The sequence below is a fragment of the Hemiscyllium ocellatum genome, chromosome 14 (genome assembly GCF_020745735.1).
Source record: "Hemiscyllium ocellatum isolate sHemOce1 chromosome 14, sHemOce1.pat.X.cur, whole genome shotgun sequence".
In the NCBI taxonomy this organism is placed as follows: Eukaryota; Metazoa; Chordata; class Chondrichthyes; order Orectolobiformes; family Hemiscylliidae; genus Hemiscyllium; species Hemiscyllium ocellatum.
Genome location: NC_083414.1, coordinates 69,646,584 through 69,666,687, shown reverse-complemented (window position 1 = coordinate 69,666,687; position 20,104 = coordinate 69,646,584). Strand labels below are relative to the sequence as shown.

Genomic DNA, 20,104 nt, shown 5'->3' with positions numbered 1-20,104 from the left:
AAGCTGCCCCTGGGTCAGTTCACTCGCTGTACTTTGGATGAGTGTGTGTAGTATTTAATACTAGCTTCTGTACCCCTTTTAGCCTCAGTCGAGTTTGAGTCATGCGGTAGGCGGGAAGACCGGCCAGTGGAAAACAAAAAGAGTCGTATATTAAGAGGCACACCTGGTAACTCTCCCTGGACTGTGAGTCTTCGCAACAGGTAATTGGACCAGGTTGTAGTCTGTTTCCAAAATGCCTGTACCTTTGCTATCAGTTTATACTCCTAATCCATGTATCTTTAATACTTGATGAGTGTCCAGCATGATACATTGTCCTCCACATACTCTATCACACAATGGCACCACTCTGTATGGACAGAGAAAATTTTAGGTCTGAATGTTTGGCCAGTTTGTGACTGACTCTCAGCTGCGGTCATGAAAGCCACTGTTCACTTGACAATAATTCACTGTTTCACCAATATTGGATTGACATGGGCGAGAACTAGATTAAGCTCCTGTGTGTGATGTTGCCTCCCCTCAGCAGCTATGGCCCATGAAATCCCAGTGGAATCTGAAACTAAAGATAGATTTAAAAGTGGGCAATATCTCCAGCCAAACTCTGACAAAAAAACAGCTGCGAGGGATTAAAAAAAAACACACATCCTGCCTTTAAGTCTGTATTCAAATTCAACCTTCCAAAATGAATCACTTCACACTTTTCCAGGTTGAACTCCATCTGCCACTTCTCAAGCCACATCTGCATCCTTTCAATGTTCTGTTGAAACCTACAACAGCCCTCCACACTATCCACCACTCCACCAACCTTCATATCATCGGCCAAGTTACTAACCCACCCTTCCACTTCCTGATCCAAGTCATTTACCAAAATCACAAAGAGCACAGCTCCCAGAACAGATCCCCGTGGAACACTACTGCCACCGAGCTCCAGGTTGAATACTCTCCATCCTCTGTCTTCTATGGACCAGTCAATTCTGTATCCAGACAGCCCAATTTCCCTGTATTCCATGCCTCCTTACTTTCAGAATGAGCCGACCATGGGGAACCTTATCAAATGCCTTGCTAAAATCCATGTATATCACATCCACTGCACTAACTTTACCAATGTGTTCTGTCACATCCTCAAAGAATTCTCTAAGGCTTGTGAGGCATGACTATTTCGAATCAAACTATGGTTTTCCAAGTAATCATAAATTCTGTTTCTCAGAATCCTCTCCAATAATTTGCCCACCACTGACGTAAGACTGACTGGTCTGCAATTCCCAAGATTATCCCTATTCCCTTTCTTGAACTACAGAATAACATTTGCCACCCTCCAATCATTTAGCAGTACTCCAGTGGACAGTGAGGATGCAAAGATGCCAAAGATGCAGCAATCACTTCCTTCACTTTCTGTAGCAACCTTGGATATATCCCATCTCATGCCAGGGGACTTATCTATCCTTAATGTTTTTCAACATTTTCAGCACATTCACTGTCTTACCAGTTAGCAGAGATGCTGTCAGTCTCATGAATGCAAAACTGAGAAACTGCTACTAGGAGCCCATCCATGTTTCTAAACCCCTTCCCCACGACTCCCATGCTACAAGATCCCTCCCATCCCAGTTATCACTCCCCTGTGTTGGGAATCCAAAGGCTAATGTACCAAAATATTAAAATAAAATGAAGAACTGTGGATGCTGGAGGTTCGAAAGAAAAACAGAAGTTGCTGGAGAAACTCAGCAGGTCTGGCAGCATCTAGGGGGAGAAAGCAGGATCAATGTTTCCGGTCCAGTCTTCATCAGACTGTTAGCAACTAGGAAAACATTGTATTTATGCTGAAGGTGGAATTGGACAGTGTGAGGTGAGGTGGGGTGGGATGGGATGAGTGTGAGCTGATTGGTGGAGACAGAGTCCAGAGAGAGAGAGAGAGAGAGAGCGCGATGTGAAAGAGGATTGGCTGACTGGCAGAAGGCAGAGAGTAGGGATAAAAGGTTCTTTTTCAGAATGGCAGCCAGTGATGAGTGGAGGTTTGCTGGGACCACAACTATTCACTTGTACATTAATGATCTGGATGGAGGAATTGAGGGCATTATTGCTAAGTTTGCAGATGACATAAAGGTAAGTGGAGGGACAGGTAGTGTTGAGGAAATGGGGAGGCTGCAGAAGAACTTGAACAGCCTAGGTGAGTGGGCAAAGAAGTGGCAGATGGAATACAGTGAGAGCAAGTGTGAGCATATGCACTTTGGTAGGAAGAGTAGAGGCTATTTTTTTAAATGGTAAAGGCTGTGGAAATCTGAAGTACAAAGTGATTTGGGAATCCTAGTTCAGGATTCTCTTTGAAAGGACTAGAATATAAAACCAGAGATGTACCGCTGAGGTTGGAGAATGCTCTGGTCAGACCGCGTTTGGAATATTGTGAGCAGTTTCAGGCCCGTATCCAAGGAAGGATGTGCTGGAGAGTGTCCATTGGAAGTTTACAAGAATGATCCTGGAGATGAAGAGCTTCTCAAATGAGGAGTAGTTGTGGAGTCTAGGTCTATACTCAGTGGAGTTTAGAAGGATGAGTGGAAAATCTGATTGAAACTTACAGCATACTGGGAGACCCAGGATAGAGCAGATATTGAGAAGATGTTTCCAGAAGTAGGAGTAATAGTCCCAGCCTATCCAACATCTCCTTATTATCCAAGCTCTCCATGCCTGGTAACATCCTTGTAAATCTCTTGTGAACCCTCTCTTAGTTTCCATTCTACTGCGGGGCTTTACTTGTGTTTCACACCTGAAGTTTTGCTAGCCCCTGTGCTTGAGTTAAACCAGTTCGATACTTAATGCTTTCCATTCTTGATCAGTGCTAGTCGCCCTAAAATATTGCCTTTCTTCCATTCTCCAGTACTAATGTCCTATTTGATTTCCAAATTTTTCTGCTTTTCACCTCAGACTTCCAGTCCTGCAATGTTTCACTGCTGTCACCCATGTGGGAAAGAACTGTTTGATTGACAGTCAAGGATCACCCAATCCAGATGGTTGATTCCAGTCAGTGTCAGAAGGTGATACCTGGTGAAGTGGGCTCCATTGAGTGGATCAGTGGCAGGAGCTGTGGGCTGTTCATGGGTGCAGTTAGAAGTGGGACATCCTGTGGGAAAGGCACCAGGGAGCTGAGCAACCAGAGCTGTCAACACAATTAAGGAGGTGGAGAGGATGGGATGGATATTTTTTCCCTGCTGCCTTTTTCTCTCATGCCAATTTTGTTGATTTTTCTTGAACATGCATTTATGTTGTATTTTCCTTTCTTTTCAGGGAAGGGAAGCATTTTTGTGGTGGGTCCCTTGTGCGCAGGAACTGGATCATCAGTATGAAGCAGTGTTTTGCCTCCTGGTAGGATCCGTCTGTTTAATGCATGGAGCTCTAGTTGTGCAGGAATGTCATGCCAATATAATTTTGGTGTGGGTTTGGCTATTAGTCTCAAAGTGCCAGGGAGGTGTGGAGTTGGGCACTGAAAGCTTCATGGGTGAGCGCATCATGCAAAGTGGTTCTGAACCAGACTCGTAAGAAGACTCTGGTTTAACCTCCTGATCTCAGCCGGAGTTAGGGATATTTGAGATGACCAAGTTACTGATGTGGGGTGGGGGAGAAACAAATACCCTTGCGCAGTCAAGACATCTCAAACTGGCATGAGCCAGGCACTCACATCCTTCCCCATCCTGACAGAAGTCAAATTCAGTGGGAGGGATGACCATCGCAACATGGTAGCCTCCTGTGGCTAGTTATAGAGAGGCTTTGTTGGTTGGGAGTGAAGGCAGCTCCCGCATTTCAATCAGGAAGTAGTGAGGTGGCTGGGAACTTCAATCGGAATGGGCTAACCTCATTGAGAATATTATCCTATTGTCCTCCATCATTGACCCTGCAGTAGTTTGTATGTGTACACCAGATGCAGGCATGTTGGGAAGCAGTCTAGATTAGAGTGGTGCTGGAAAAGCACAGCAGGTCATAACTGCATCATCCGCTGACATTTCTGCCACCTCCAAACGGATCCCACCACCAGGGATATATTTCCCTCCCCACCCCTTTCCGCTTTCTGCAAAGACCATTCCCTCCATGACTACCTGGTCAGGTCCACATCCCCCAACAACTCATCCTCCCCTCCTGGCACCTTCCCCTGCCACCGCAGGAATTATAAAACTTGCGCCCACACCTTTCCCCCTCACCTCTGACCAATGCCCCAAAGGAGCCTTCCATATCCATCAAAGTAAAACAGATACTGCCTGACCTGCTGTGCTTTTCCAGCACCACTCTTATCTAGACTCTGATCTCCAGCATCTGCAGTCCTTGCTTTTGCCGTGTTGGGAAGCAGGCCTGACTTCGCTTCTTTGTACCAGCCCTGACCTAGACTCTCTGGTAAAAGGACCATATTTTTCTGTGGGGGGGCGGAAGGTTCAGTGCTTTATCCTGGTGGAGCGAACGCACCCCCCCCCCCCAACCAAGTGTCCTTCCTTAACTCTGTCTCTCCTTCATTTTACTCCAATAAAAATGCACCTCTCAAAAGGCAGTCAATGTTTTACCCCTTCAAATGGTGTAAGGTAAACTCCCAGCTCCAGGGTTCATCATCCAACCAGGAATTATGCAATTTCCAGAGGTTTCAACTGATCCACTTAATTGCAAAGTGAGATCCCTGAAGTATTTTGGTCCTGGCATAAAAATAACATACAGAATGAAAAGGGAAAATCAGGTAATAGATTGACCTTGTCTCACATCAAGCGTTGCTTTCCCTCTTATTCATACAATATTAGAATTTACAGTGCAAAAGTAGGAGCAAGAGTAGGCCATTCTGCCCTTCAAGCCTGCTCCACCATTCATCTCGATCATTCACCTCAATACCCTGTTCCCACTTTCTCTGTATATCCTCTGATCCCTTTACCCTAACAACTATCCGTAATACCTTCTTGAAAATATTCAATGTTTTGGTCTCAAGTGCTTTCTGTGGCAGAGAATTCCACAGGCCCTGCACTCTCTGGGTGAAGTCATTGCTCCTTGTCTCGGTACTAAATGACCCACTGATACCCTTGAACTGTTACCCCTGGTTCTGGGTTCCCCAGTCATTGGGAACTTCATTCCTTTGTTTACCCTGTCTAGTTCTGCTAGAATTTTGTAGGTTATATTGTAACTCCGTGGTTAGCACTGCTGCTTCACAGCACCAGGGACCTGGGTTCGATTCCAGCCTCAGGCGACTGTCAATGTGGAGTTTGCACATTCTCCCCGTATCTGCGTGGGTTTCCTTCGGGTGCTCCAGTTTCCTCCCACAATCCAAAGATGTGCAGGTTTAGGCCATGCTAAATTGCCCATAGTGTTTAACGATGTGTAGGTTAGGTGCATTAGTCAGGGGTAAATGTCGAGTAATAGGGTCTGGGTGGGTTACTCCTTGGAGGGTCGGTGTGGACTAATGGCCTATTTCCACACTGTAGGGATTCTATGTTCTATTCTATATACTTTATAAGAAGCAAGTTTTTTTTTCAAATCCATCATGGGATGTAGGTGTTGCTGGCTGGGCCACTCCCCAACCTACCTGCTGAGAAGGTGGTGCTGAGCTGCCTTCTTGAAATGTTGTTGTAGGTAGACCCACAATGCCATTAGGCTGAGAATTCCAGGGTTTTAACTTAGTGACACCAAAGGAATGGCGATATATTTCCAAGTCAGGATGGTAAGTGGTTTGGAGGTGAACTTGCCAGGGGTGTTGTTCCCCTTGTCCTTCTAGATGGAAGTGGTCCAGGGTTTAGAATGTGCTGTGAATTTCTGCAGTGCATCTTGTAGAGAGTACACACTGCTGTCACTGAGTATTAGCAGTGAAGAGAGTGGATATGTTGTCAATTAAGTGGGCTGCTTTGTCCCATTTGGCCCATTATGTCCAAGGAAAAACTATCCAGACAGTGACCCTCTCCTGTTCCTTCAATGCCGCACAAACATTTCTTCCTTGTCCAATGATTTGTGGAATCATAGAATTGTGAAATAGTAACAGCACAGAAAGAGGCCATTTGGCCTGTTGCTTCTATGCTAGTCTTCTGACGAACAATTCACCTAGACTCACTCTTCCTGCCCTTCCCTTTTTCTCTTCAGGTGTTTACCTATTTGCCTTTTGATAGTTTCTTGAATCTGCTTCAGCCAGCCATTCAGGCAGATTCCAGATAAGAAGAACTCACTGTTTAAAACAAAGCTCTTAATTTTTCACTGGAGATTTGGCCAATGATCTTAATTTGTGTTTTGATTACTGACCCTTTTGTCAGTGGGAACTGTATCTCCATCTTCACCCTTGTTATCCTTCACTATGTTTATTATAACTTTACTCAACATCTTAAATGGAATTTCTGTTTTGTTTATCCTCACTTACAATTCCAACAATCATTTATTAGTTATAAGACCAGGTCAGATATGCATTTTATAATCTGAGCCTGTTTTTTTTAATCCAGTTTAGATTAATGATTGAAAATCTCTAATCACCTCCTGAGTGGAATGCTTCAGGGAATTTCAGCCTATTTCCAGCCTGGAGCAAAATGAATAATCATCCCACTCAGTTCATCCCTATGGATATACTACAGTGAGACCTAGAAGTGTCCTATAGGTATGGGGAGGGAGACATACTGTTGGGCCAGATCTAAACATCTGATAGGATAATGTGATAGAATCTTATTTCTGTTCCAATCTCTAACCAAGTGTAATTTCTGCTAGCATTACGTCAAAGCTCCCCAAAATGTCACTGTATTCCATTGATCCCACCATGCGAAGCACACAGAGCTCAAACATCAGCAAGATATCTGTCCTCTGATTCTCCCAAGAATGTAATCATTTCTCTGGTCTCAGAGATTCTTTTCCTGGCTGACAAGAAATCTGGAGTTAGTAGTGAACCAAAGTACCCAGACCCACAGCATCAGCTTCCAAAGACACTTTCAGATGAGAGGATGTGAATGAAAATATTGTCCTCTGATGAAGCTATACTAGACTAGCCTGAAAGAGCAAGTCCCTGTATCGGTCATGAAAAATGAACCTGTGTCTCAGTTTTGTGTTTTTGTCTTTTAGTTATGCTGAGTTCAGGGGGTATGAAGCCTGGATGGGGACCATTTTAAAAGATCCCAGGTCTGATGACCCAAACAAGCAAGCTATCCCCATCCGAAGGGCCGTGTGTGGACCAAAACATTCGAACCTGATCATGTTGGAGTTAGAGAGGTACCCGTACCAATAAAATTATCTGCTCTGTTCGATATTCATCTTTCTAACTTTAATGTTTTAAAATTATGTTCATTCTTGGAGTATGAGTGTCCCTGGCAAGGCTAACTGACATTTATTGATCCTGCACAACTGCTCAGAGAATATGGTGGTAGTGGGCCAGCTTAAATCAGCATCTGGTGAGGTTTGTGGTGATCTTGCTGGGCTCTATCAGTGGACAGTAAAGAGACAACTAGAAATATGAGACTGGAATAAAATTGAGGCTAGAGGAAAACAGACTTTCTTTCCAAAAGAATATTAGTGAACTAACTAGGGTTTAACAATAATCAGACACCTTCATTGTCATTTTTGTCAATACCACCTCTTAAACCAGACATTTTCAACCAAATTCAAGTTCTTAAACTGCTGAGGGATTTGAACTTTTTCTAGATGTTTAGGGTTCTGGATTATCTTTGCAGTAACTGCCGTGAATCCATTGGAATATTTGTTGTTTACTTCGAGCCTATCAGCATGAAACATAGATACAAGTGTAAAGGATTGGTGGAGAAAGCACATCAGAATGGAATATGTAGCAATCACAGAAAATACTGGAGAAAGATAGCAAGTTTTTAAAAATTAAATCATGGGATATTGCTGACTAGACTAACATGCATTGCCCATCCCTAATTGACCATATGGAATATAAGAGTCAAGGACATTGCTTTTGGATCTGGAGTCATGTGTAGGCCAGATGAAGTAAGGATGGTGGATTTCCTTCACTGAAGACTTTAGTAACCAGATGGGCTTTTACAACAATTAACAGTTGATAAATGGCTTTCATTAGAGTAACATTTTACTTCAGATTTCTACTGAATTCAAATTTCACTAACTGTTATGGTAGGATTTACACCCTTGTTCCCAGAATATTAACCAAGATTTTGGGATGACTCGTTCAGTAGCATTACCACTATTGTATTGCATCCCTAGGTCTGGCAGCATTAATGGAGAGAGAAACAGTTAACATTTCAAGTCTGAGTCTTCTACAGAACTGAAGAATGGAATTAGTGTTTTGGGCAGAGCACATTATAGGCCTGACTCCTCGTATCAACATCTGAAGTCATGTGAAGAGTGGTCATGGAGAATCAAATCTTTCTAACACCAGGGATCCTCTGCAAAATAGCAAAATCAGGAATATTGACTGAGTGGCTTTGATAATGGGAGCCAAAATGAAGAGAACGGGGATGGTAGAACTACAATGAAACAAAAAGAACCCAATAAGTCAAATAGTCTGGTTTCGATTACGCCATTTAGTTTTCCACTGAGTACATCAACCCATTCTGTGTGCAGAGGATGTCCAAGAAACAGCAAGAGACATCAGTGGTACTGATAGAAGATACCAATATCCTGGAGGGGAAATTGGCTAATACTCTGCCAGGGGGGGAGAGTTGGTTTAACTAATGCAGCAGAGAGATGGGAATCTGTATTGTAGTTCCAGTGTACAAAATGTTAAGGGCATTGAGCTCAGAGATAAATTTATAACGTCACTAGAGGGTACCAGCAATCAGGATGTTGGTTTGAAATGTGTGTACTGCGATGCCAGGAGCATCCTGAGCAAGGTGGGTGAACTTGCAGCATGGGTTGGTACCTGGGACTTTGCTGTTATGGCCATTTCAGAGACAAGGCTAGAGAAGGGACAGGAATGGTTGTTCTGGATTGTTTCAGCAAGAACAGAGAAGATGGTAAAAGTGGGGGGTGGGGGGAGGGGGGAGGCTTGGGGAGGGTGTGGCACTGTTAATCAAGGGTAGTATTACAGCAACTGAGAAAACGTTTGAGGACTCGACAACTGAGGTAGCTTGGACTGAGGTTAGAAACAGGAAAGGAGCGATCACCCTGCTGGGAGCTTTCTATCGGCCTCTGAATTGTTCCAGGGATGTAAAGGAAAGGATAGCAAAGACGATTCTCAATAGGAGCAAGAGTAACAGGGTAGTTGTAATGGGGACTTTAACTTCTCCAATATTGACTAGGAATACTATAATTCAAGTAGATTAGATGGGTCAGTTTTTGTTCAGTGTGTGCAGGACACAGTATGAAGACAGGACAACAAGGGGCGATGCCATATTGGATTTGGTACTGGGGAATGACCCCGGCCAGGTGTTAAATTTGGAGGTAGGTGAACACTTTGATGATAGTGACCATAATTTGGTTATGTTTTTACAATAGCAATGGGCAGGGATAGATATATACCACAGGGAAAGAGGTATAACTGGGGGAAAGGCAATTATGATGCAATTAAGCAAGATTTAGAATGCATAGGATGGGGAAGGAAATTGCAGGGGATGGACACACTTGAAATATGGGTCCTTGATAAGTATATACCTATCAGGCAGGGAGGTAGCTGTTGAGAGCAGGAGCCATGGTTTACTAAAGAAGTTGAAGCTCTTGTCGAGAGGAAGAAAAATGCTTCTGTCACGATGAAGCATGAAGGCTCAGTTAGGGGGCTTGGGAGTTATAAGTTAGCCAGAAAAGATCTAAAGAGAGGGCTAAGAAGAGCTAGGAGGGGACATGAGAAGTTGTTGGCAGATGGGATCAAGAAATACTCTACAGCCTTCTATAGGTGAATCAGAAATAAAAGAATGACTAGAGTAAGATTAGGACCAATCAAAGACAGTAGTGGAAAGTTGTGTGTGGAATCTGAGGACATAGGGGAAGCGCTTAATGAATACTTTTCATCAGTACTGACATTGGAAAAGGGCAGTGTTAGTGAGAATATGGAGATACAGGCTACAAGATTAGATGGGAGTGAAGTTGACAAAGAGGAGGTTTTAGCAATTTTGGAAGATCTGAAAATAGGTAAGACCCCCTGGGCCGGATGGGATTTCCCCTCAGATTCTCTGGGAAGCCAGGGAGGAGACTGCAGACCCTTTGGCTTTGATCTTTATGTCGTCTTTGTTACCAGGAGTGGTCCCAGAAGACTGGACGATAGTAAACGTTGTTCCCTTGTTTAAGATGGCGAGTTGGGAATTATAGGCCAGTAAGCCTTACTTCAGTTGTGGGTAGGGGGATTGAGTTTTGGAGCCACAACGTCATGCTTCAGCTGTACAAAACACTGGTAAGGCAGCACCTGGAGTATCTGGTCACTGCATTATTTGGAAAGGGTTCAGAGGAAATTTACTGAGATGTTGTTTGATATGGAAGGAAGGTCTTATGAGGAAAGGCTGAGGGAACTGAGGCTGTTTTCGTGAGAGAGAAGAAGGTTGAGACGTGACTTAATTGAGATGTATAAGATAATCAGAGGAGGGTAGACAGTGAGAGCTTTTTTCCTTGGATGGTGACAGCTAACACAAGGGGACATAGCTTTAAATCGAGGGATGAGAGATTTAGGATAGATATTAGGGATAGTTTCTTTACTTAGAGAGTAGTAGGGGCATGGAATGGCCTGCCTGCAACAGTAGAAGAATCGCCGATATTAAGGGCATTTAAATGAGCATTGGACATACATATGGATAATAATGGAATGGTTTGGGTTAGATGGGCATCAGATTAATTTCAGAGGTTGGCGCAACATCGAAGGCTGAAGGGCCTCTACTGAGCTGTAACATTCTATGTTCTAATATATCTGGAACTCTCTGTCAATTCTAGGGATAGAAGGTATCAGGTTCTGTCTCTTTCTATTCTGGGGTCAGTGTAGCAGGGCTAGAGTGACAATGGGAAAGGATTGATTGGATTTGATAAAACTGAGAATCAGGTCATTAGAAGTTAATTTGAGAAGTGGGGGAATAAGCTGCTTTGGGATGTTCATATACCAGGATAACTGGAGTCTTGGAGCACCGGTGAGAGTATAAACCACAGCACAGTACAGGTCCAATGGCCTCAATGTTGTGCTGATCATTTATCCTAACTCTAAGATCAAACTAACCGACATACTCTTCATTGTATTATCATCCACGTGCCTATCCAAGAGTCACTTAAATGTCCCTAATGTTTCTGAGTCTACTATCACCGCTGGCAGTGCATTCCACGCACCCAACACTCTCTGTGTAAAGACAGTATCTGGGGGTTTCCAAGGAGCCTATCTTTGAGGGCACTGCTGATATGTACACTGAATGCCTTAAGATAGGACCCAAGAATTAGAAAGTGAAAATCTGGCATCTGGAAGGACAGTGAATTAGTTGGAAGCTAAAAGCGTGCATTTATAATTATTTTTAATCAACCTGTTCAGGCTTGTTATTGACAATTCGCTGGAGCAGATGGGACTGCTGGTTCAGGGATAGGGACACTACCATTGTGACACAAGAGCCCCAAGTGTATATCAATATACTGCCTTTCGTATCTTTGCAACATGTTAAACTACTTTATAAAAAATTAAGTAATTTTCTCCAAGGAATAGAAAAATAGGACAGATGACTATGTGGATAAGGAGCTGGTGCAGGGGGTAATGTTTCAGGTTCTTAGGACCTCTTCTGGAGCAGCGGTGACCTGTACAACAGGGATGGGTTGCACCTAAACCAGAGGGGAACCAATGTCCTTGCAGGGAGATTCACTAGTGCTACTCAGGAAGGTTTTAATTAGAGTGGCAGGGGGTTGGGAACCAGAGCAGCAGGTCAGCAAATAGAGGGATTGGGAGCAACGTAAATGTTAGGACCAGTAAATCAGCAAGAAAGGACAGGCAGAAACAGGGAAATGAACATCTGGTACAAATGGACTGAAGTTTATTTATTTGAACGCCATGAGTATTATAGGTAAGGCAGATTAGCTGAGAGTCTGGATCAGTATGTGGGACTATGATGCTATGGCCATTACAGAGACTTGGTTGAGAGAGGGACAGGACTGGCTGCTCAATGTTCCCAGGGTTTCATTGTTTTAGACGTGATGGAGAGGAAGGTAAAAGAGGTGGAGGGGTTGCATTACTAATCAGGGAGAATGTTACGTCTGCACTCAGAGAAGACATACTTGACAGCTCATCTACTGAGCCCTCTCCAAGGGTACAGCTCAAAAATAAAATGCAATTACTGTGATAGGATTGAGGAACAAATATGTAGGCAGATTATGGAAAGATGCAATAAAAACAGCTGTCATAATGGGTGACTTTAACTGCCCCAATATTGACTGGAATTTTGATCAGCAAGAGGCTTAGACAGGGCAGAATTTGTCAGGTGCATCCAAGATGGTTTCTTGAAACAGTATGTGCAGAATCCAACTAGAGGAGGGGCCATACTGAACCTTGTATAATCTAATGAGCCTGGCCAGGAGACTGACCTTTCAGTGGGACAGCATTTTGGAAAGAGTGATCACAACTCCTTAAGTTTTGAGATAGTATTAGAATGAGCTCGGGAGTGTTAATTGGGAGGATTTGTTATCAGGCAAGTCCACATTTAACTTGTGGGAATTGTTTAAAGACTTGCTAAGAGTTCAAGATCAGCATGGTCCAGTAAGGAGGAAAGTCAAGGATGGCAAGGTCAGGGACTCTTGGATAATGAGGGAAGTTGTGAAGTTAGTCAAAAAAAAAGAAGCCTATGTAAGATTTAGGAAGCTAAAATGAGACAAGGCCCATGAGGGGAAAAAAGGAAGCAGGAAAATACTCAAGCAGGAAATTAGAAGAACAAAAAGGCACCATGAAATGACCTTGGTAAGTAGGGTTAAAGGGTTAAACCCAAGGCATTCTATAGCCAAGGCATTAAAAACAAGAGGATAACTAGGGAAAAGGTAGAACCAGTCGTGGGTTAAGGAGAGAACTTGTGCTGAGAGGCAGAGGATGTCGGTGAGACTTGAGTTCACCTAGGGATGAAATGGAGGATAGTGAGATTTGTGTAGAGCATGTTAATACACTAGGGCATTTTGAGATCAAGAAGGAAGTGGTGTTAGATCTCTTGAAGAGCATTAAGGTAGGTAAGTCCCCAGGGCCCAATGATATCTACCCCAGGTTACTGAGAGAGGCAAGAGAGGGGTTTGCTGGGGCCTTGACCAAGATCTTTGGTCAAGGAGAGGTTTCAGAGGACTGATGAGTAACTAATGTTGTTTCTCTGTTCAAGAAGGGAAATAGTGTTAATCCAGGAAACTACAGACTGGTGAGTCTTATATCAGTGTTTGGGAAGCTATTGGAGATAATTCTTAGGATTTACACACATTTGGAAAAGCATAGCCTAATTAGGGACATTCAACATGGCTTTGTGCAGGGCAGGTCATGTCTTACCAACTTGATTAAATTTGTCAAGGAGGTGATAAAGGTGATTGATAAGGGTGGAACAGTGGGTGTTGTTTACATAGATTTTAGGAAGGTTTTTGACATTGTAGGCTCATCTAGAAGATTAAAATGCATGGAATCCATGGTGACTTGGCCACGTGAATTCAGAGTCAGCTGAAGGCAGAGGGTAGTGATAGAAGGGTGTGTTTTAGGTTGCAGGTTTGTGATTAATGGTGTTCTGCAGGGATCGGTACTGGGACCTCCTCTGTTTGTGATATATGTAAATGACTTAGATGAAAATGTAGATGAGTGGATTAGTAAGTTTGCAGATGATAAAGATCAGTGGAGCTGTGGATAGTGTAGAAGGTTGTCAAAGGATACAGCAGGATATAGATCGGCTGCAGATATGGGCAGAGAATAGCAGATGGAGTTTAATCCAGGTAAGTGTGAGGTGCTGCACTTTGGGAGATCAAATATTAAGAAAAAGTATACAGTTAATGGCAGGACTCTGATCAGCATTGATGTACAGCAGGATCTTGAGATTCAAGACCATAGCTCCCTGATAGTGGCCAAGCAAGTAGATATGGTGGTAAAGAAGGCATATGGTATGCTTGTTTTTCTTGGTCAGGGAGTTGAGTACAAGAGTCAGGGTGTCATGTTGCAGCTTTTTATAAGACTTTGGTTAGGCCACACCTAGAGTATTGTGTTCAGTTCTGGTCGCCACATTATAGGAAAGATGTGGAGTCTGGTTGAAGATTTGTAGCTCGGGTGTCCGTTGTTGTGGTTCTGTTCGCCGAGCTGGAAGTTTTTGCTGCAAACGTTTCGTTCCCTGGCTAGGGAACATCATCAGTGTTATTGGAGCCTCCTGTGAAGCGCTGCTTTGCTGTTTCTTCCGGTATTTATAGTGATTTGTTCTTGCCGCTTCTGGGTGTCAGTTTCAGCTGTAGTAGTTTGTATGTGGGGTCCAGGTCTATGTGTCTGTTAATGGAGTTTGTGGATGAACAAACAGATATGAAACATATCTGTTCTGATATGTTCTAATGTGGCAGCCAGTTTGTACGCAGCAGGCTCTCAAAACCAGCGGTGTGATGATGATTTGCATCTTTGATATTGTTGGAAGGGTAAGTATTGGCCATGGCATCAGGCAAAACTTCTCTGCTCTACCTTGACTAGTCAGATGGGAAATTTTACATCCACCTGAGAGGAGAGCCAGAACCTTGATTGAACATCTCATCTGTTTCTGTTTGTGCAACACTGCTTCACTATTTACCGGACAAGTCTTCCCAGTCAACACGAGATATCTTGCACTGATCTCTGTTTCTTTTCTCACCTGTACAGACCTGCCACCTTGAACAGTCGGGTTGCTCTGATCTGTCTACCCCCTCAGGGTTATATCGTTCCGGAAGGGACTAGCTGTGAGATAGCAGGTTGGGGAGAGACCCAAGGTAAGGACATCCACCAGGAATTTGGTAACACCTCAATGACACTACCATGGACCATACTTTACATGGAACAATCATTGTGGTCTGATCCAGTTATGCAGTAGGATGCAAACAAGCTGCCTTGGTCATATTACTATTTGGGGAGTGACGGTTTCATTGTTGGTGATGATGTTCACAAACTGAAACTCTAGCCAATGCTTTCACCTTTTGGTGTAGCACAAATAGCATGAAGCAAAGGTGAATTAAGTTCGATTAATTACAGTTGGCACGGTGCTACACCCTAATTACGTCCTCTCTGTGTCCTGAGCAAAGCTGGTGTTCTCCATAATGCAGTACTTACAGGATGTGAATCTCTAGTTTTGGAATGGTTTGTACCTGCAAGTTATTTGGACAAAACAAGAAATAAGAGAAAGCCACCTGATGCATTGAATGCTAGAAGGGTAATACTGGGATTCTCTGGGTTGTCCAGGGATTTACGAGACAAAACATCGTCCTGCATGTCAGACCATAGAGAGTAGATAATTGAGACCGTCACTGGATACTTGCTGGATATTACAATTGCGTTATTCTATCAGAGCCAATTGGACCCAGGCCCTGTGTTGGTTCTTTGATAATTTCTTTGTCTGTCCTAATTTCTTCCTCTTGATGTGTAGGTACAGGCCGTGATGATGTTCTGAATATCCTGGCGATGCCAGTGATAAGTAACAAAGTATGTAATCAGTACTACAGAGGTCGCCTGGCTGAGACAGAGATCTGTGCTGGGACAGTTCTACGGGGATATGGAACATGTGAGGTAAGTAACAAGAACAGGAGCAAATGGTTGTAACCAGTAACAGCAGATGGAGGATTCTAGTCAGCAGAACGGTGGCACAATGGTTAGCACTGCTGCGTCACTGCACCAGGGTCCCAGGTTCAATTCTAGCCTTGGGTGACTGTCTGTGTAGAGTTTGCACATTCTCCCCGTGTCTGCGTGGGTTTCCTCCGGTTTCCTCCCATAGTCCAAAGATGTGTGGGTCAGGTGAATTGGTTGTGCTAAACTCCCCCGAGTGTTATTTGCATTAGTCAGGGGGAAGTGGGACTGAGTGGGTTACTCGTCGGTGTGGACTTGTTGGGCTGAAGGGCCTGTTTCCACACTGTAAGGAATCTAATCAGAACAGCTGGAGTAGGAATCAAGCCACACAGAAAATCTTGCTTTGATATTTGGATTTGGGATATTTGGTCAGCGGAGTTAACAGGTTGCCCTAACAATACCTTATTATGTAAGGGCTCCATGATGCTTGAAATGGTGATGTAGGGGGAGCTTCATTCTGTGTTCAAACTACCCTTCACCTGAACAAGGAGTGTTAGTAGAGCTTTGAATAGAGGCACCATTACCTAGACTGAACTAACTGAATCTGGAAGCTAGTTGCTCCTCATCAACATATTCAGAGATATTATGATACACCTCTGGAGCAGGTGGGACTTGAACTCTTGGTTGAGAGGTGGGGACAAGATCAGTACACTAATAGAGACGAATGATATCCAAAGTTGGACAACTGCAACAACTGTTATTACACTTGTGTTCCCAGGAAACTTAAACAGTTTCTTGTGCCTTTCAGCGGGATTATGGTGGGCCTCTTGCTTGCTTTACCCACAGCTGCTGGGTGCTTGAGGGAGTCATCATTCCAGGGCGTGGATGTGGCCGACATAATCACCCTGGCGTCTTTGTCCGAGTTGCAATGTACGTGGACTGGATTAAAAAAGTCATAGAACTCTAGGCGCCAGCCTTTCAGTGGGAGATTCAGCATCTGAGATACAAATATTTCCAAACTCCCAGCCCTGTTAACTTTGTAACATCATTTCTTCATGGCTTTCAGAATAATCACCTTGAAACAATTAGCAGTGTAAAATGGGAGGATTTGTTATTTCATGAAACCAATGGGTCAATGAAGTTATTTTTGGGGAGATTAACTAATTAATGGTGTGATTTATCAATCATCTTTGAGAGACTTCACTGCAATAATGAGTCAATTATGTCTGGGATACAATTTAATTAAATTGCAACTTTCACTCAGCACTGTTTTGAGTGTTTGGCATTAATTTAAAATCTGATATCTGGAATGTCTCTTTTGACACAGTATTTAACTGCTATATTGAAGAGCTCTTTTGGCACTTCTTTCATGACAAAAAATTGCTGACATTTAACTCCGTTTAACCTGCTTGTCTCCTCATGTATATAGTCATGATACAGTCAATGCATTGTATACATAAATGTCGTTATCAGAGTGTTGTACTTTTTACCATGTTGCATTTTCTATAGAGTTTCAGAGCATCTCAATAAATCTAATTTTCAAACCTGTCACATTGAAGTTGGGCAATGACACAATGATTTAGGTAGAATTTTTATTTGTATAGATGTGATAACCAATGATCACTTACCTCTAAAATAAGTATCGAATTATGTTCCATTTCTCAGTTACTTGAATTTTAAAAAATCTTTCTTGGGATGTGTGTGTCACTGTTAAGACCAGCTTTTGTTAACCACCCCTAACCCCTGAGTGGTTGACTGGACTGTTTCAAATGTTTAACATCTGTGTATGCAGTGTTGAAGAGTGTGGTGCTGGAAAAGCACAGCCAGTCAGGCAGCATCCGAGGAGCAGGAGTATCAGTGTATGCAGTCACATGTAAGCCAAACTGGGTAAGAATGACAAATTTCTCTCCCTTGATGACATTAATGAATCAAATTGGTTGTTACAACCTTCACTGATAGTTACATAATGATCATCCTTGTGACTGGCTTTTAATTTCAGAAGTAATAATTACATTTAGAGTCATACAGATGTACAGCATGGAAACAGACCCTTAGGTCCAACCTGTCCATGCCGACCAGATATCCCAACCCAATCTAGTCCCACCTGTCAGCACCCGGCCCATATCCCTCCAAACCCTTCCTATTCATACACCCATCCAAATTCCTCTTAAATGTTGCAGTTGTACCAGCCTCCACCACATCCTCATTCCATACATGTATCACCCTCTACGTGAAAACGTTACCCCTTAGGTCTCTTTTATATCTTTCCCCTCTCACCCTAAACCTATGCCCTCTAGTTCTGGACTCCCTGACCCCAGGGAAAAGACTTTGTCTATTTATCCTATCTATGCCCCTCATAATTTTCTAAACCTCTATAAGACCACCCCTTAGCCTTCGATGCTCCAGGGAAAACAGCTCCAGCCTGTTCAGCCTCTCCCTGTAGCTCAAATCCTCCAATCCTGGCAACATCCTTGTAAATCTTTTCTGAACCATTTCAAGTTTCACAACATCCAATTTAAATTCCCTCAGCTGCTAGTGAGATTTTAACTTGCAATCCCAGGCTGGGTCTCTGTCCAGTGACAATGCCACTTTACTCCCTTGAAATGTCCTTGACTAATTCACTTTGTGAAGTAATATTAATGATAGTCAGTACACTTTGGATTGCTCCTTGCATAATAGAAATGTAATCCAGTGATCGTGCTGGTAATTACAATCTGCTTTTTGCCGCTCAGCCAGTTGTGGATCCAGTTTGCCAAATTTCTTTGGATCTTGTGGGTTCACGCCTTTGCTATTAGTCTCCTGTTTGGGACCTTATCAAAAGCCTTGCTGAAGTCTAAAAGCGTTACCTTCATCTACACATCCGGTCGCTTCTTCGAAAAATTCCATCAGTTTGGTCAGACATTACCTCTCCTCAACAAAATCATGCTGACTGTTCTTGACTAATCCAAGTTCTTCAACTTTGTGGTCTTGAGCATCAGTGTGTAGATGTAGAAGAAGAATATCTTAGTTTTTGTGTGGGTTGGGTCATATGTTCACAGTTTCAGTTGTAATCCTCCTGGGACCTGGCTTATATCTCACTTGAAAGTCACATCCTTTCAGATCATTGACTGTTTCTGTTGCATCAGGGACGGATACGTTTTGAATCTCAGGAATTATATTGTCCATAGATGCAGATAGTCCTGCTACTGTTGGATCATTGGTACCAAGTAGAATATATTAGGAAGCCAAGATGAACTTGTATATTAGTACTGCAATGTGATGCTCCCAGTGCAGGGAATTAATGATCTGTTATATGCTGTGTGATGGTCTCTCCTAGGCTGTACCGTGTACAGTATTTGCTGTGGTGCATCTCTTTTAAGATTCATCATGATAATATGTTGGTTTGAGCTCCGATGTTGATCTTAGCTTTTCTTTTGTTGTCTTGCTTTTGATGTTAGTCGTTATAAAGGCTTCTGATCGCCTAACACCATTGACATGATGTATGAGATTAACAATATGGAAAACGTGGCCTTCGTGTAAAATTTCCCTTTCGTTTGGATGACTCTGAACAATTGATGTGTTTGCATTCAAGCACTTCTGAATACTTGCCTTGTTCATAATGTGGTATTGTAACATCTTGTTGGTCAATTGTGTTTGTGCAGTAGAGTCTGGCCTGGCCTTTGATACCAGATTTCCTGCCTGAGCATACTAAATATATACATACTATACAGATATATGTGTTACATACTATACAGATATCAAGAAAAGTTGCACAGCTTTTGGGTGGATGTGACAAATAGCATTTGTATAGATTTTGTTGGTTTGGAGTACTCTGCTAATCGTAGCAATAGTGTTAGCTGCACCTAAAGCAAGCAATTTGTTGTTGATTAGTCACAATGACTTCATACTTGCATCCATCCTAAGGTCAATGGCACATCTCATTATCTTGTCCAAAAGACCCTTCCCAAAGACTTTAGATGGCTTAGTGGGGATGTCCAACTCCATATGTTTCTGTGACATTACATTTGTAGAAAAATCACATTCTTGCGCATTGCTCCATATCTTCTTAAAAATGGATCAATAAATTCTTGGGGTTCCTGATTATATGACAATCTGTTAATCCTGAAGTTAATTCTTATCTTGAACTGGTCTTTGAGAACTTTTCAAATCCTTTCTGGGTCTTTATGATCATTCATGTAAAGGCTGGATATATTAATTCTACAATGTCCCTCCTTGCCAATTGACAAGCAAGACTTTAAGAGGTCTTTTCTCATGATCATCTATAGCTGATCTGCAGAAAGAATTGCATATATTGTTTGAACAGTTGTAATTTAGTGAGGGGGGTCACTGGATGCCCAATAAGGTTTCTGCTAGTCATGATTCTATCTTAAAAACATTGGTCTACATGTCCTTAAGCTATATACCCCTGACTTTGTGTCAGGTTAAATTTAAAATTATCCTTTCTTTAATAACAAAGACTCTGCAATTGATGTTAAGAGACAAACTGTTACTAATGTGCCAGAAACAGAGTGTTTTCACCTTCCA

At 42.8% G+C, this 20,104-nt stretch overlaps 1 protein-coding gene across 1 annotated transcript in view; it reads left to right on the top strand.

Annotated features, from left to right (window-relative positions):
• mst1 (macrophage stimulating 1) overlaps nucleotides 1-16,664 on the top strand; it is a 63,492-nt gene extending 46,828 nt beyond the window's left edge. Inside the window, exons 12-17 of the mRNA XM_060835253.1 lie at nucleotides 83-200; nucleotides 3,274-3,351; nucleotides 7,042-7,188; nucleotides 14,687-14,793; nucleotides 15,444-15,583; nucleotides 16,389-16,664. Of these exons, the coding sequence (XP_060691236.1) occupies nucleotides 83-200; nucleotides 3,274-3,351; nucleotides 7,042-7,188; nucleotides 14,687-14,793; nucleotides 15,444-15,583; nucleotides 16,389-16,547 (749 nt within the window). The 3' untranslated portion in view covers nucleotides 16,548-16,664. The remainder of the gene's footprint in view (nucleotides 1-82; nucleotides 201-3,273; nucleotides 3,352-7,041; nucleotides 7,189-14,686; nucleotides 14,794-15,443; nucleotides 15,584-16,388) is intronic.
• The last annotated feature ends 3,440 nt before the right edge of the window (nucleotides 16,665-20,104 follow it).